Source organism: Thermobia domestica, chromosome 2 (assembly GCF_964235325.1).
Source record: "Thermobia domestica chromosome 2, izTheDome1.hap1.1, whole genome shotgun sequence".
Classification (NCBI taxonomy): Eukaryota; Metazoa; Arthropoda; class Insecta; order Zygentoma; family Lepismatidae; genus Thermobia; species Thermobia domestica.
In genome coordinates, this window is record NC_137455.1 from 119,519,803 (window position 1) to 119,538,510 (window position 18,708).

An 18,708-nucleotide genomic window follows, 5' to 3' on the forward strand; every position below is an offset into this window, starting at 1 on the left:
AATATCTACAGTAAAAAAAGAGTGAGCTTTTTTGCACACGTGTTTAGTACAGTTATTGCATGAAAGGGAAGCACAGGCTGAATCGTGAATATATGCACACTGACAACAGAAGAAATGCCGCTGGACTTCTATGTTACGTAAAGCCATGAATTCTTGCAATAATAAATATTTCGTGCGTGGTACTTCTTTAATATTTACAGAATGCATTAACCTAAGAAGATCTGATGTTGCAGTTTTCGTGAGCTTGTGCTTATGAACAAACTGCATTATTTTTATAACAGATTTACTTTCAACGTTCTCCTGCAATGTAGAACTGTTTGGTCCCGAAACGTTATGAACTACATTTAATTGCAATTCAGGAACAGAAATATCTTTTAACTCAGAATTGCACTCTGAACTATCAGGCGAAAAGTCGAACGTTGATTTAAAAGGATGCTGTGAATATGTGCCGTGAAGTATTTCGTTTTGTTCCTCAAGAGGAAACGCCGGAAACGAACATTGTTCATCGATACAGCCCGATGAACCAACGCTTACACTGCCTGTCAACTTATTTTCCCCGATTTTTAAGCCCGCGTAATTGGGAAAAGGGTCAATTTGTGGTTTATCGGATTGTATCGAAGAATAATGGTTGTTTTCGTCCTTTTCTCGTGAAGAACAAGACGATGTACTAAGGCTATTACATAATGTACCTTCTCGTTGAGTGCCAGGAATTTCAGTGTTTACTCTCTTAACATGTAAACGCTTATTCCACCTATATCGTGTTTTTCTTGGTACCTGAAGCACCGAGGGAGTGGGACTGTTGCATGCAACATATTGTTTGTAGTTTCGTTTCATTGTAGTTTATAAGTTAACGTAACTATATTTTAAACACGTATAATGAACATACAAAAAGTAACTACAAATAACTCAAAAGAATATATATACACTGTATCTACAAATTACTATTATACTGTTGGTATGAAGCAAAATTAACACAAACTCTACTGATCATCTTGATCCTTCTGCTTGTCTCCGTGCCTATTCTTCCGAGCCGCCTGTACACATTTGTCCGTCATAGCTGCGTGAACTGCAGACGTCTTGGTATTAGGAAATTTGAGGAGAACATAATCTGTGATCAAAGAAAGGTCTTATCAACAAGGATCTTTTACACATATACTAAGCTGAAAATATAACGAAAGAAACAAACTCCAAGTTAAAAAAAAGTCATATATTGAACAATGAACACTGATTGTAGGAGGTGACTGGGTGGACAGTAGAGAAACTAACAACTACAGATATAGTTATTGTTAAGAAAGAAATAGTTACATTCTGTTTAAAGAGTATTTTAGAAGTGTATTTATAGTTTTTACGGCTATAAGATTGGTTTGACTTAGTTTAACGTCCCACGGTTATGTCTGCTAGACTAAAGGAGAATGACCTGCTGATTATAGTGGAATCGAAACTACTTCGATCGTTCAACTGTACTTCCACCGGGAATCGAACCCGGGACCACGCGAACAGAAGTCAAGCGTGCTAGCCACTAGACCAAGCGAGGGTTCTTTACAGCTATGAGTCAAGTAGCGATAGGATTGGGTAAAGAAGTGGCAAATTAATTGGCCATAACGTACCATTCAATCCTGGACTGATTTCTTCTCATTTCAGGTCATGTCGGTGACCAAGAGAAGGGTTCAGGTGGATCAGTCGGAATCATGCTAAGTGTAAAAGTTAAACAAGTACAAAACTTGGAAAATTCGCCACAGAAACTTACAATTTGTTCACATACGTTAATGGAGATCAGTATCTATCTATCACGCGTATTCGAGTGGTTCAAGAATGTTAAAGGAAGGAGGGACAATCCAAAAACCCACTGTGACAGAGAATGTGTGTAGAAAATCGGTACAATTGTTCGAAACCGCTACATGAAAATTCGAGCAATTACTAACACCAATAAAGAAACAGTAAATAGAGTTTTACACGTGAAAAAGAAGTGTCATAAATCCTCTCGCACCAACACAGATTGAATTGCAGTACTGACATTGTTCAAAACAAAAAAAAATTATATTCGAGGTCAAATTAGAGGGAATTCGGGTATTGGCGAACCCGTCATCTAAAGCAGACCCTCCTTTTTTTATTTTGTCGATTTTCTTGAAGTGAGTTGGCAACATTATCAGAGAACGCAAATTGCTTACTCTTATGTCAAAGCTTTCACTGAAGATGTCATTGAATGCAAATAAGAATACGCAAATTTATGTCTGTAGCAGACTTCAAAACTTTCGAACGGTTAAAAAGTCTTTCCTTATGTATTTAGTTTCATTTAGATTCATGTTATATTAAGAACAAATAGGTGACATTGTCTTGACTAGACCTTACAAGAACATCAAAACCATCATGTAAAAATATTTAATTACTGGTGGCGGATAAAGTGGACCCCGGCATGGTAGCTAAAGTGAAGCAGAGTCCAATTTGCTCAACCTTTCCAGCAGTGCTCCTTTAAAGGTTCTTTTACTGAATTAATGACTGGCATAACTTAAAATGTGTAAACTTAATGCAGATATAACTGTTGGATACACAAATGCACACATGTACGAGTTTCTCAAGTCATTGCAGTATTGTTATAGCCATTGGACAAGTCGGTCATTGGAGTTCTGAAACGTTTCTACAATGGAGAAATCATAATGTACCTCAGACCTACAGGTCATCCTATCACTCACTGTAATTTGACAAAACTTTGATAGGACAATTAAGGTTACAGACCGGCGTCTTTAATTTCTCGTTCAGCACCTTTTGTGCTACAGGATTCTAGCCCATTAACAGAAGACCCCAGGGATCCACTTTATCGGAGCAGTTTCAAAATCAGCAAATTTTCACACTTCCAGTAAGGAAGAATTAAAAAATGAATACAGCATAAGCTAAATTATTGTGCTTAAACATGATACAAATAAATAAAGAATTGTTTTGTTATTGATTTATAGAAGTATCAATTTGTATTTAAAAATATAGCCCACTTCCTCCATGATGTACTATGCAAGAAATGCGAAACAAAAATTATAAGTAAAAGGCATATGAAACCTAACATACCTTTGATAGCACTAATAATATCTGGAGACAGTGTTTTCTTTATTTTGCCACGACCAGTTATTGAACTTGTACTAAGCTCATCATCATCAAAAAAGCACGACATAAGATTTCTCGTGAGCTTTGTAGCAGAATGGCCTGCACTGGCTACGCAGCGAATTAATCGGGAATGCTTTATTGTAATGTCAGGGTAATCAGGACTGAGAACCACATCATCTCCATGTACGGATCTCGAGTATTCCTGTAAGTAAAAGTTTAACACAATAATTAATCTTAACACATTCTACCATTTACTTTTACATATATGATGTACAGTAGAAATAAAATTACCCGAATTGCTTTGGAAACAAACGATCTTACCACGAACAATCTTTTGCGCTTGATTTTGGTTCTTGAACCCCCCCAACACAAAACAAGGGTAGAGATAACGAAAGCCGACACGATGCGAGACTTAGCTGGATCGAAACTAGTAGTGTGAGCTGATTGACTGATTTTAACACACTGTACATGCAAAATTTAAACTACTTTGTTTTTATAAGTCTTTAATTTGTCATTTAAGCAAATTTAGATTTTTGTATAAAAATACTATTTTCGTAAGTTATCAGGATCGAGTGTAGTCCAATTAATCCGGATAATTGTAACTCTACCGTATATAAGCACAATAACTGCCCAACATATGAACAGTATGTATCAAACACTACTACAACAGCGAAATTGAGCGTGTTTTTAAAATTGCATTGTCTAGGGAATACATATAATTTTATACGCCTCCAGCTAGCAAAAAGGAAACAAAAAGAAACATATGTAAGAACAGTGCCGTCAAATCTAATTAAAACAAGCAAACCGCAAATGATGGCTTTCCGAAAATAGTGACCCAATCACATTTGAAAGGGACGAGAATGGATACATTATACGCAAGAATTTTCGAGGTGCAATCTTCCTATAAGCACAGATGAAATGCAAATATATACACACAAAGAAAGAGAAAATGAAATGACTTTCGAGTCTTCCGTTCTGCGGTTATGTGGAGTAAGCTAAAGGAGACAGTGATGATGAGAACCAATGAAATGATGAAATGAACAGAGGTGAACGCTGTAACCCTCTCCACTGGTCTAGTGGCTAGAATGCGCGCCTTTGGCGTAAAAGATCCCGGTTCGATTCCCGGTGGTAGAGCATTGAAAGAGAGGTTCGGATTCCACTTTAAACTATATGTCCACGTCTCATATAGCCTCCCTCCTGAAAAAAAAGACGTAAGCGATAATCAAATCAAATAATCAAAAGTAAACGCTCTACCATTGAGCCACTGCGACCCCACACAAAGAAAAGAGACAAAATACTTAATGCAGACTTTGTCTGTCTTATAGAGACTATGCCGTTACCTTAAATTACTCATAGTTTGAAATAAGCAAGCAGAAAGAGAAATTTGGACCGCCACTTACATATTTGTATGACCCTAAGAATTTGAACAATTGTACGCCCGCACCCCTTCCCTACAAAACGGCGATAAATTGATCTAAAACCTTAGTCTTAAAATCTAGAAAAGAAACTTACGTTACTACTTTGACTGGATGGTGACACCTCATGGTTGGATTCTTCAAGATCTTCGGCATCTAGCAATGTGAACAAGAATGTCTTGACACTTCTCGGTACTTTGAGCTTCCGCTGTTTATCTCTGGAAGCGCATTCCTTCTTTAGAGCATCTACTAAGCATTTTTCTTCGTCTAATTTGGTGCGCAAATCATTAACTTCTTCTTTCAGTACGCTGCAGTTTTGACATTTGTCGATCTTTCGTACTTTTGGTTTCGAGCCTGATGGACTGTTCTGAGCTGATAAGTATGCGTTGCTTGAATGCTTGTCTATCTGTTCTTGACAAACGTTACTGGCGGATGCTGACTGTAAACTTCCGTTGCAAGAAGTTCTGTTTATTTGCTCTTGCCAGACGTTACTGCCGGGTGTAGTTTCTGTAGCCGACTCAGATGGAAAATTATCCGTACATAGTGTGGGGTCCTTCACAATAGTTTCAAAGTTCCTTTCAAATATTTCTTTCAAACTGCCTGGATTTCTACGATTTTCATCCTCTTCATCTGTTGGAATCGGATCTGTTGAACTTAGGTCATCAGAATTATTACTGCTGCCAGAATCATATCTTATTACCCGTTCCGTCTTCCCGACAAACTTCCTTTGTTCCACCTCACATTCGGTTTTAGTACCTGAAAAAAAAAATCCATCATGATGTCATCTGCATCTGAAGTTTTCGGTGGTACATCATAATCACTTCATAAAATATAAGCAATACAAGAAAAGGGCCACCCGTTAAAGGGATCTACTACAGATTACATGCACCAGCTTCCAAGGAAAAGTAGTAGGTTCAGTAGTTAAATAATCGTGGCAGATACTGACCGATTGAAAGTAGTGCCATTGCGGGAGATGTGAGAAGGCTATCTAATTGACCCGGGTGGTAAAGTTTGAGATAAAGTGTCCCTTATACAGCTAGCAAACTACAGAAACTGCATACCTCAATCTAGCCGATGCTTCTAAATCACTCGTTCGCAGTAGGAGTACAAATATATAATAAATAATTTCGTAGAGAACAGTGTATACTGATAGTTAATATATAGGGGCGCAGATTTTTTAAAAATATGTGGACATAAAAATGATAACTTTGCGGTTAAACGAGTGACTGCATATGAAAGAGGACTGTGTTCGATATTAATTCCGACTATCGGAGTGCCCTGCATTCTCCATGCCTCCTGCAGGACAAACACCAGTTCTCGCATTAGTTAGTCCATTTGCGATGTCGCTGTCGCAAGACTATTAGAATAGATCGTGGCTAAGCTGTTAGCGCACGCGCCTTTGACGTGAGAAACTTGGGTTTGATTCCCAGTGGAAGCTCATGTGGTTCGGATTTCCTGTTAATCAGTATGTCTACGTTTCATATGGCCTCGTTGCTGAAAGGGACGTTGAACTCAAAATCAACTCAACTATTAGAACGGGAAACTCCAAAACTTAAAGTCAGTGGGTGCGCTTTTAGAATAAGCATAAACCTCGTTTATTCCCCAGTAGTGCAATTCCTAAAGTTTACTGATGAAAGAAGTAAATGTTTTATGAATGTCTGTAAACCGAAGACAAAACTTTTATAAATTGGTTTACACACACACACATTATTACTCGGTAGTAGTACATTGTTACTTGGGCCTGTACAGTAAGAGTTTAAGAATGCCTTATGGAATCATTTGAAGCAAGAAAAGTTAAGACAAATGATTTTTATTTTGCCGACGTATGTAAATATTCACGAATCTAGGCACAGTAGTAATGTTTGCATGGTGTAGCTATTCTTCATAATCTCATTCGAGACTTACAAAACCTACACGCAAACTACAACGTATGATGTTGCAGTTCATTTCCTACATCCCAAGAAATGGCATTTGTGCTGGCTGTATCGCCAGACCACATGAAAATCGAAAAAGAAGTACCAACATGAACTACATTTGGTTAGAGTACATACTTTACGTTAGGTTATGTTACATTAGGCAGGTTAGGTTCAGTTACAAGTCAATTACCTTCAAAACAAAGGCATGTAAATTTTTACAATTTGCAATAGAACATTACTATTTGCGTATAAATAAGACGTCCGAATGTATATGATATGAAAACTACAGTACAAGACATTAACCAACCTGTGCTAGGTGCTCACTAAAAGCAGAGCGCGTTAGTTAGGGCGGGTAAAGGAACAGGCGCATGAGCGAGGGTAGTGAAAACAGGTGGGTGTTGGCAATGATAAGAGTTTGAATAGCACTTGTCGTTGTTTCATACTAGTAACACTCCACTTGTAAATAGTACACCGTGTCTTTCACACAATTTCAACAGCTGACGTTCGTTATTTTCGTGTACGTAATTCTATAAAACTCACACGATATGTCATAATATTGATATATATGCGCCATTTCCACACTTCATTTCTCGCCACTAAATCATAACAAGTGTACCTCTATGTGAAATAGTCTCTTCCGCCTCCACATACAATGACGCTTAGAACACCAAAACCAGCCTACCAAACCCCTTTCTTAACTTCAGCTATTCCCCTAATCTGCTTTTCATTCAAGCTCCTTCACAAACCAAAATAGGAGTATGTTTAGTACAAGAGGTCCAAAAGCACGTAAAAAACAGAAAATTTACAGAAGAAACGAATGATGCAAGTACTTAGACGTAACAGAACGTAACCAAATCTAACCTAACCTAAACCAACCTACTATTAGTAGAAATAAGCGAAATTCTATCATTCTTTGGAAAAGTATGCTGGACCCATACACTAATATAACATAAACTAACCTAAGCTTACCTAAATTAACATAACCTACCCTAAACTAGCCTAATGTGAACAGAAATTACCAAAATTGTAACATTTTTTAGAGAAAAGTGCTGGACCCCTTCTGCTAAACATAGGCCCCAAAATAAATTATCCAATTCACCCAGTAGATTTCCAAAATATTGGAGGCGGTACAGCACTTAAACCCCAAGAACCAACATGGTTCACACTGTTTTACGTTAATCACTAAAAATCTACTATTCTACTCTGATACCTACAAAAGTGTTATTTAAACTCAGATATCTAGATTCAGGTCGACTGCCAACAGTTAAAGTGTACTAAATAGTTTATTTTGGCGCCAACTGTTGTTGATCTAGCCACACAATAAATAAATTAAAAAAAAAAAAAACTTAGGATTATAAATAGTAAATACTTCTAAAATATAACAGAGTGACAGTGAATTAAAAGTGAGCACAATACTCTGTTACTTAGCCAGAAGACATTTTCTCCAATGTACTTCGCTGAGTCATTAACATCCGTAGATTCATGCGATTTGTATTTCCATCGTTCGGTAGTTACTACAAATTCGCGGTAATTTTCTGTTTCGACAGTTCACTGCAAAACACACGGTAATGAATCACACATTAAATATATGTCATTATCTTAAATTAATTACATCTATAGCTGTTAAAGTATTGTTAGAGCCAAATACATTACTCACCTACATAAAGAATTCTACCATCGTAGCACGTGCTTCCTTTCCATTGTACAGGGTACACTTTTCCAAGTGTAAGTTTACCTGTACATTTACATTTCTTGCGGTGTAGAATGGAATAAGTATTATTATCCCATTCAACTACAACATACGCATTATTTGCCGTTGACATCTTGAAAGCCACTGTAATCTTGTGGAAACTTACAATTCATCCGCTACCATCGAGCACACAACCATAGAAAAACCACTGATTACAAACCCTAACGTCAACAACCAGCAGACGATTGACAACGAACAAACGAACGCTGTGGCGCCAAGCGTCTTTCCTGTGCGTAAACATATAGGTTCTGATCACGTTATAATTATGTTGTTTTCGATATTGTCTCCCAAGTTTACAATATACATATAAGAATAACTTATATGTGTATGACGATAATTGTGTATTGTTCACATATCGCAATTCTTAAGGAAAGGAAACTTATTATTCAGACTCAGGGGTGTCATTTGAGAAAGTCAAGGGGGCAATCGCCCCATGAGTTTCAGAATCTCTTAATTAATTGTGCAGTAATATAATATAAATAAAATGTTAGTGTGTTTGTGCGTATGCTTCTTTGGGTGCCAGACGAATGGACCGAGAGTTATCAAATTTTGGTCACGGGTATGCTGGTCCACGGCCAAGACCAAGACGAAGCATTTTTTCCAAACTTCGAACTAGGGGTCGCAAGGGAGGATTTACTACGACATGAAAATATAGTCGAAAATGACTTATATTAATGTTAACTTCATAGTTTTCGGAATCGCTGAGATCATAGTGAAACTCCCGATTGCGTTCACTTGCCCACCCCCCTTGGGGGCCAAGAGTCAACAGCAGGTCACCGAGACATGTACAAATAATCGAAAATAACCAATATTAGTGTCAAGTCTATAATTTACAGGCTCGCTGAGATTAACGCTGAAGCTATGGATCCCGTATATAATTCCAAATACAGCCCCATCGCCTAGGGGCCGAGTCAGGGACATACGCAGGGGGTGGTCCTGGGGGTCCGGACCCTCCCCGAAATTTCGACTTTTATGTAAATTTAGCCTAATTTTAGGGGCAACTTTAGAAATTTTAATATAAAATACTCTCATATTGAGTTTGGACTCCTCCCGAAATAAATTCCTGCGTACGCTACTGCCGAGAGTCACCAAGCGGGTCACCGAGACACGTAGAAATAAGCGAAAATTACCGATGTTAGTGTCAAATACATTATCGTATCCTTTTATCCATCTGCATGTACTTTCCAGGTGTTTTACATGTACATGGTAAGTACCTGGGCATACTGGGGAAATAATGCATTTCCCATGCATGTGGCATGTAGTTTCCGATACATAGTGATTTACCTGTCTTATATTCCCTGTACATGTACGCTTTATCTACGTCTGCCAGGTACAATACATGCACCTGTGACATTCATTTTCCGTGGATGCATGTTCCTTACCTGTTTTCATTTATATGTACAGGAATTGTACATTCCATGTTTTTCACTCCTAACTTACGCATGTAAACATGTAATTTACATTGCATTTTTTCTATCGTTCTGCAGGTACTTTGCATGTGTTTTACATGTACATGGTAAGTACCTGGGCATACTGGTGAAATAATGCATTTCCCATGCATGTGGCATGTAGTTTCCGATACATAGTGATTTACCTGTCATATTCCCTGTACATGTACGCTTTATCTACGTCTGCCAGGTACAATACATGCACCTGTGACATTCATTTTCCGTGGATGCATGTTCCTTACCTGTTTTCATTTATATGTACAGGAATTGTACATTCCATGTTTTTCACTCCTAACTTACGCATGTAAACATGTAATTTACATTGCATTTTTTCTATCGTTCTGCAGGTATTTTGCATGTGTTTTACATGTACATGGTAAGTACCTGGGCATACTGGTGAAATAATGCATTTCCCATGCATGTGGCATGTAGTTTCCGATACATAGTGATTTACCTGTCTTATATTCCCTGTACATGTACGCTTTATCTACGTCTGCCAGGTACAATACATGCACCTGTGACATTCATTTTCCGTGGATGCATGTCCCTTACCTGTTTTCACTTATATGTACACGTATTGTACATTCCATGTTTTTCACTCCTAACTTACGCATGTAAACATGTAATTTACATTGCATTTTTTCTATCGTTCTGCAGGTACTTTGCATGTGTTTTACATGTACATGTTAAGTACATGGGCTTAAGAGGAAAAACTAGCATTTCCCATGCATGTGACTGATAGATTACAGGCACATGCCATCAATTTGAATCATGTTTTTTGAACATACCTATTGCTCTTGTATGTCCCAGGTATATTACATGGACCTGTACTATGCATGTACCTTGGTGTATGTACATTACATGTCTCCTTTATATGTACAGATACTTTTCATTGCATGTTTGAGAACTTCTAACATTGAACACCATCTACACATGTATCACATGTTTATAGCCACAGGTAGATTCACCTGTCAGTGGGAAACTAACATGCTTTTTACAGCTACAGGCGCCTGTATAGTACCTGGTAAAGTCACATGTACCTGTACATGCACAGAACATTGCCTGGAATTTGTCACATTTTCATATGGGCCATCACATTTACTATGGCCTCATACACACCAGAATGAATAGACTCATTCGCAGAATAATTAAAACCTTGAAGTGTTTTTTTCTATGTTTATAGAAGATTTATAGCTAACCTGATATCCGTAATTCTTAGCATCCTCATTTGTGATGTGCAGTAGATTGAGTGGGAGAAACTGAAATCCACTTCTTATTAGATTTTTTGCGACCATATTTTGTATTGATTTTGGAATATCGAAGTCTTGCTTTCACCATTTTTCTAAAGTACCCGTCTTGTAATCATTCTTCTTACCCAAGTTAAATATTAGTACTAATTGATTGTTAATGTCTTCAGCTGATGAAACCAACCTACATACTCGCAAAAACAAGTTCAACCATACAGTTAGATTTTATTTTGCAAATATGAGTCGAATTTATTATGTGTATTGTAGTTAGGCCTACGTGACATCTGTTTTTTGTATAATTTAGGAATAGACGTATATGTATACTGGGTGTTAAATCTAGAAAATTTAAACTATTGTCCTTCCCAAGTTCCTTTGTGTATATTTGAGTTGTGTATATATGCTGTTAAAGTTCATTCATGAGTGGTTCAATTGCTACCCAATTTTGTAAAAGTAGAGGTTTTTTTTTTTTTTTTTTTTTTTTTTTTTTAAGATCTATCTTCGACAATAAGTTAGTTCGTTTAGAGACACAACTCTAGAATCATCGTTATTTTATACACTTCCAAATCATTAAATTTGTTAAATTTCAATAATTTAATTTGCATTCTATAATTTGCATCCAAATTATCTGAATTATCAGAGGCAAAGATCAGTTTTTAACATTTTTTCTATTTTTTATTGTAACAGATCAACTGTTTTCTATTTAAATTTCTCTCTATATTTAACTATGTATTTTGTTAACAATTTTGTGATAAGTATGTTGGATGTATTTTTCCAGAGACTATGGGCCTTAATGGTGCACCATCTTTATGCATCTTGGAAAGATTGCATATTATAAGTAAAGAATTTGTCTGCTATCATTTAGTCATAATTTTTCAATTAAATTATTTCTCAATATTATTATTCAATATTTATCAATATTATTATTAATAGTATTATTTCTCGATATTATTCAATTGTATTATAACATCTGATAAAGGGTTAAAGTGGTTGGAGTTAACTGATCCTTTTCAGAACTGAGGCTATTTGAGACATGGTCTACAGTTTAAGATGGAATCAGAGCCATCGTAATGTGCTCAAATTTAAAGGTCTTCCTCTGGGAATATATCCCGAGACTTACCAAAGTGCACCTTTAATTAGCAACTAGATTAACGGGGAAGTTAACCACCAAATAATTCGAACTGTTTAATTTTAATTATGTATTTTCCCTACTGACATTAGTTATGTCGATAGTAAACATATTGCTTTTATAAGGTTTCTGCATCAACATTTGTATAATTCGGTGGTTGTTGTAGAGTTTAGCGATCCTTTTAGCTCCGAGGCTATATGAGACGTGAACCTACAGCTTAACGTGGAATTCGAACCACATTAGCTCCCATTGGGAATAGAATCTGAGTCTCCCGCGCCAAAGACACGCACGCAATCTAGCCATGAGGGATCTCTCTTGTATATTCAAGCCAAGCTTTGAATTCCTCAATTATTTTTTTAACTTTTGGGTGTTATTGTGCGTAGCTACTATTGTTCGTAAGAGAATTACCAATTACCTGTTTGCAATCTTGCCTAAACGTTTCTTTTATTCATATCCTGGATTAATCATGCTGCCTACTTTATTAAACATACAAAACCAGGAAGTGACGGAATTTTATTCATAATACTAAACTTAAAACCTTTAGACTGAATACTGTGTTTTGTCAAGTTGCAGTATAGTTCTTTTGTGGTGGTATTCCTGTACGTTGAGATCTTTACTGCTTGTTTTCGGATGATTCTGATGTTGAGCTCTAATGGAGCTAGTGTTAGTAATTAACTGCTACTCTAACCGTAGCAATACTTTTATTAGTGATTTAAGATTTTTTACTCTTATTTATTTTTGAAAGACGTAACCTATAGTGCTTGTTCCAGTGTTGGGCAAAATCAATTGAAATCAATTGCAATTGATCAATCAATTGAAAGTAATTGCTCTGAAAATCAATTGCAATTGATTTCAATTTTTAATTGACAATTAATCTAATTGCAATTGAATTCAATCATAAAATTTGCAATTAAATTTTCGTCAATTGTTAATTATTAATTGGTCACCAGGCAATTGAAACTTTTAATTGTTAATTGTCAATTGCAAAGGGTGCAATTGAAACATTCAATTGTTAATTGCAATTGACAATTGAAACTTGTAATTGTTAACTGCAATTGAAATCAGCAATTAAACCTAAAGATAAGATGTGTATATATTGTATTGTCCACTTGTTACTGTTTTACATATTTCAAATAAGGTACTTATAAGAAATGCTGGATACCTACCATCCCTTTCCCCCCTGGGAAGAAAGCCGTGAAACTAAGTATTTTTTAAATAAATTATGTTTATGGTTCTAGCCCCTCGAAAGAACTCTATATGCCAGTCATGCATACAATAGGAATGAGCACGAGCGAGTTTTCTTTAAAACTCGACTCGACTCGAAGCAGACATCTTTGAGTTCGACTCGAGATCTCGGCTCGAAAAATTTCCCCCAACTCGACTCGAATTCGGATCTAGTTTCCAGTCGAGTCGAGGCAATTCGAGCTAAATCCTTTGTGTAGTTCCAAGTACTAATATCTTCAAGTATCCTACATAGACAATATAATTATCAATGATACTACTACTACTACTATAACTAATTATTATTATAACGCCGTGTACCTGTATAAACATGGAATATAGGCGGTTTGTATCGGAATACTAAAAATTAGTTGACTGTCGATCTCGGTAGTCAAGAAATCTTCAGGAAGCAAGGTCATCGGTCACGAGGTTCTTGGTTTAGGTTCAGGAGGAGCAAGTATTCGAGCTCGAGCCAAAAATTGTTAGAAGTTACGGGACTCCAGCCAAACATGTTTAAAACTGCTCGACCCAGGTTTAGGGTTGTCAACGACTCAAGCGGCTCCCTCACAGCTCATTCACTTATCGAGCCGAACCGAGAAGTGAGCCGAGCCAACAGCTCATCCAACCGAGCCAGCTCAACCCGATGGCTCACACGAGCCGAACCGAACCGAGCTGATTGCTTACCCCAACCGAGCCGGTTCGAGCCATTGGCTCAGTTAAGCTGACTCGAACCCAGCGTATGGACTCGTTTCAACGGAGCTGGTTCGAGCCATTGGCTCCTATCGAGCCGAGTCGGTAACTCGTCTTTACCGAGCCGGTTCAAGCCATTGGCTCAATTGAGCCCAGTCGATGGGTAATCCCAACCAAGCCAGCTCAAGCTGTACGCTCAGTTGAACCGAGCCGGGCCGGTTGACATCACTATTCCGGTTGGGCTTCTACTTTAGTTAAAAAATTGGACCGTGCAGTTCTCAGCCTTGATGGTAAGAACTACAAAAAATTATATGAAATCTTTAGTTTTACGTCCCAAGATTATGCCGGTTAGGCTAAAGGAGACGGTGATGATGGGAAATGAATGAAATGAAGAAAGTGGGAGGAAACTGGAGAACCCCGAGAAAATCCACGAGCACGGTGTTTGTCCACCACAAAGTCCAAACTGCGCGAGCTGGGATCGAACCAGGAACCTCAAGCACCGGAGGTGAACGCTCTACCACTGACCCACCGCGCCCCCTGGTAAGAACTACAGTATATACTTATATTGTTGCTCACGGCGCCATTAACTTGTTCCACCACCAACGAATTTCGAGGTACTTTGTTTTGCATCTTTTGCGCGTGTTTTGTATCGCTTTGTGCGCCTATTCCCACATTTTGTGCATCACCGGAAGTGGGTCAAAATGGGCCTACAAATATGGCGGAACAAATTATTGCTCTTCCGCCACCAATGAATTTCGAGGTCGTATCCTTCACATCGTTTTGTGCCGTTTTGTGCGTCATGGGAATTGGGTTAAAATGACTCCCCAAGGTGGGACGAAAATGACCAAGAGTTCCGCCACTATTGAATCTCGAGATCGTTAATTTCACATTGCGTACCCTTTTGTGCGTCTATTTCGACGTTTTGTGCGTCACTGGAAGACGGTCAAAACGGGCCTCAAAGGTGGGACGAAATTGACCCACTGCTCCGCCACTACCGAATTTTAAGGTTCTTCCTTTCGCATCGACTAGTGAATATTTCGTGCCGTTTCGTGCCCTTGTTTCCACGTTTTGTGCGTCACCGGAAGTGTGTCAAAATGGGCTTCCAAGATGGGACGAAAATGACCAAGAGCCGCCACTATCGAATTTCGAGGTCGTTAATTTCACATCGCGTACCCTTTTGTGCGCCTATTTCGACGTTTTGTGCGTCACTGTAAGACGGTCAAAATGGGCCTCGAATGTGGGACGAAAATGACCCACTGCTCCGCCACTACCAAATTTCGTGGTTCTTCCTTTCGCATCGACTAGTGAATGTTTCGTGCCGTTTCGTGCCCTTATTTCCACGTTTTGCGCGTCACCAGAAGTGTGTCAAAATGGGCCTCCAAAGTGTGACCAAAATGACCCACTGTTCCGACACTATCGAATTTCTAGGTCGTTTCTTTCGCATCGTTTAGTGCCTATTTTTTAAAAAAAGGTTTTCTGTACCTACTTCCTCGTCTTGTGCGTCACCGGAAGTGAGTTAAACAGGCCTTTAAAGTGGGAGTTAAATGGCTCACTGTTCCGCCACTATCGAATTTCGGGGTCGGTTCTTTCACATCGTTTAGTGCCTGTTTTTTACGTTTTGTGCGTCACCAGAAGTGTGTCAAAATGGGCTTCCAAAGTGTGACGAAAATGACCCACTTCTCCGTCACTACCGAATTTCGTGGTCCTTTCTTTCGCATCGACTAGTGAATGTTTCGTGCCGTTTCGTGCCCGTATTTCCACGTTTTGCGCGTCACCAGAAGTGTGTCAAAATAGGCTTCCAAAGTGTGACGAAAATGACCCACTCCTCCGCCACTACCGAATTTCGAGGTCCTTCCTTTCGCATTGATTAGTGCCTGTTTTGTTACGTTTTGTGCCCCTATTTCCACGTTTTGTTCGCCACCAGAAGTGTGTCAAGATGAGCCTCCAAGGTGTGACGAAAATGACCCACTGTTCCGACACTATCGAATTCCTAGATCGTTACTTTCGCATCGTTTAGTGCCTTTTTTAAAAAGTTTTCTGCACTATTTCTCGTCTTGTGCATCACCCGAGGTGAGTTAAACGGGGCTTTAAAGTGGGAGTTAAATGGCTCACTGTTCCGCCACTATCGAATTTCGGGGTTGGTTCTTTCGCATCGTTTAGTGTGTATTTTGTACCGTTCTGTTCGCCTACTTCCACGTTTTGAGCATCACCAGAAATGCGTCAAAATGGTCCATCAATGTGTGAGGAAATAGAGCCATTGTTCCGCCACTATCGAATTTGGAGGTCGTTTCTTTCGCATCGTATAGTGCCTGCTTTGTACTGTTTTGTGCTCCTATTTCCACTTTAGTGCGACAACGAAAATGGGTCAAAATGGCCTACAAGTATAGCGGAATAACTTACACACAATCCGAATGTCGAGGTCGTTTCCGTCACAATCGAATGTCGAGGTCGTTTCCTTCACATTTTTTATGAATGATTTGTGTCGCTTTGTGCATCAGTGGGAGAGGGTCAAAATGGACCTTGAAAGTGGAATGAATCTGCCAAATTTGTAGGTGGTCTTTGACCCACTTTCGTTGGCCTACAAAACGTGAAAATATGCGCAGAAACGGTAAAAACATGCACTAAACAATGCGAAAAAGTGACCTTGAAATTCGATACTGGTGGGAGAGTGGATCATTTTTCTTCCCACATTGAATGCCCATTTTGACCCACTACCATTGATTCACAAAACGTGGAAATAGGCTTACAAAACGGTAGAAAACACGCACAAGATGATGTGAAGGAAACGACCTCGAAATCGTTCCTGACGGAACAGCATTAACTTGTTCCGCCATATTTGTAGGATAACATTGACCCATTTCCGGTGACGCAGAAAACCAGAAAATAAGCGCACAAAACGACACTAAAAATTTCCATGTAATTAAGCTAAATTTCCATTTAAGTTTGTAAGCTTAATTATATGGAAAATTTTATACATTTTTCCTTTACGTTGGTCTACTTTACGTTGATTTGGGACTTTTAAATTTTATTCAGTTTTCCACTGAAAAGTATCTATAATTCAACAAGGAAATAATTATAATATCAATGTGAACAAACTGAACAACGGGAGAACATTAAGAAACATTTCTAAAATTGGATATATTTTGTGTGAATATATATCCAACAACGTACATGTGTTTTCATTGGGAAGGCCGATGGGGACTGAATTTGAACGTGAACACTATCGGGGGTGTCAGTATACGTCTGAGCAACCCCAATAAATATGGATTCGACACAAATTCTACTACTTTTACATGTCCCGGTGACCCCCCCCCCCTCAGACCCCCTTGGTTCGAATTGTGAAAAAAATCTCCTCTGGCCCCCACCAACCCCCAACCAATACCGCGAAAACTATGAATGTGACACTAACATCTGCCATTTTCTACTACTTTTTACATATGCCGGTAAAAGTCCCTATAATCCTCTGGTTCCAATTTTGAAAAAACAATGCCTCTGGCCCACAGCCGATGGGGGCTGTATTTGGAAGTCAACGCCTGTGGAAGTATCACCATTCATCTCAGCGACAGCAAAAACTATGGATTTGACACTAATATCGGTCACTTTCCATTATTTTTACATGTCTCGCAATTCCCCACCCCCGGTGACTCCCGGCCCGCATACAATGGTGGCTAAATTTGAAAATCATCGGTAATGAAAGTATCACCATTGATCTCAGCCACCGCGAAAACTACGGACTTGACATCGGTCATTGTGGATTATTTTTACATGTCTCGTGATCCCCTTTATAATGCCCCCCTTTCTTAGCTGATGGGGGCTAAATATGAAAGTAAACGCGGTCTTGAGTTTCACCATTGAGCTCAGCTATCCCGAAAACTATGGATTTGACATTAATATCGGTCATTTTCGATTATTTTTACATGTCTTGGAATTCCCCCCTCTGGTGACCCAAGGCCCGCATACAACGGTGGATGAATTTGAAAGTCATCGCAGTGTCGCCATTGATATCAGCAACCGCGAAAACTATGGATTTGACACTAATATCGGTCATTATGGATTACTTTTACGTTTCGGTATCCCCCACCCCCTTGACTCACGGCCCGCAGCCGAATACGGTGAATTTGGAAGTTAATGCGATCGGAGTTTCACCATTGATCTCAGCAACCGCGAAAATTATGAAATCGACACTGATATCGTTCTACTTTTACATGTCCGTGGGTCTGTGGGTCACAGTGGGTAAGAGTGGTTTATGGTGGGTGGTGGGTCACAGTGGGTCACGGTGGGTCGTGGGTCACGACGGGTGGTGAGTCAATTGGTCGTGACTAAAGTTTTCATTGCTCCACGCCCTCTCTGAACTACAGTGTTGAAAATTAATCAGTGAAAATCAATTGCAATTGATCAACAATTGAAAGTAATTGCTGTGGAAATCAATTGCAATTGAATCAATTGCCAATTAATTTCAATTGCAATTGAATTACAGAATTCAATTGCAATTACTTTCAATCAATTGATCAATTGCAATTGATTCTCCTTTATTAATGGCCAACTGCAATTAACAATTAAATTTACAAATTAATTGTTAATTGTTAATTCAATTGAAATTTGCCCAACACTTGCTTGTTCTGAACTAAAGCAGTATTCATATGTCTGATATTGGAAATATGCAACCAAAGTTCAAATGCTCACTTTTGTAGTTTATTTACAATTGCATTTCTGTAATTACAAAATTAAAACGTTTTGAAGAAATATTACTTGAGCAAATTTTCAGAAAGTTATTGTCCCACATATTGAATCCTATTGAAATA

General features: G+C 38.5%; 2 protein-coding genes across 2 annotated transcripts in view; one reads left to right on the top strand and one right to left on the bottom strand.

The window, feature by feature from the left end:
• Positions 1 to 833: 833 nt before the first annotated feature.
• Positions 834 to 8,397, bottom strand: LOC145675101 (uncharacterized). Its single transcript, XM_081745472.1, has 4 exons — positions 8,082 to 8,397; positions 4,606 to 5,264; positions 3,058 to 3,295; positions 834 to 1,108 (listed from the first exon to the last, which is right to left on the bottom strand). The coding sequence occupies exons 1-4, from the start codon at positions 8,245 to 8,247 to the stop codon at positions 981 to 983; spliced, it is 1,191 nt and encodes a 396-aa protein (XP_081601598.1). The 5' UTR covers positions 8,248 to 8,397; the 3' UTR covers positions 834 to 980.
• Positions 8,398 to 8,407: 10 nt separating this feature from the next.
• Positions 8,408 to 18,708, top strand: part of PheRS-m (Phenylalanyl-tRNA synthetase, mitochondrial) — a 50,958-nt gene continuing 40,657 nt past the window's right edge. The window contains exon 1 of the mRNA XM_081745468.1: positions 8,408 to 9,380. Within this exon, the coding sequence (XP_081601594.1) occupies positions 9,350 to 9,380 (31 nt within the window). The 5' untranslated portion in view covers positions 8,408 to 9,349. The remainder of the gene's footprint in view (positions 9,381 to 18,708) is intronic.

What these genes read in the sequence shown, in the direction of transcription:
- LOC145675101 (XM_081745472.1), bottom strand. Translation starts at nt 8,247, where the DNA reads ATGTCAACGGCAAATAATGCGTATGTTGTAGTTGAATGGGATAATAAT. An exon ending in TGGTAGAATTCTTTATGTAG is followed by an intron (nt 5,265 to 8,081) that starts GTGAGTAATGTA and finishes TTTTTTTTTCAG; the next exon opens with GTACTAAAACCGAATGTGAG. An exon ending in CATCCAGTCAAAGTAGTAAC is followed by an intron (nt 3,296 to 4,605) that starts GTAAGTTTCTTT and finishes TTTTACTTACAG; the next exon opens with GAATACTCGAGATCCGTACA.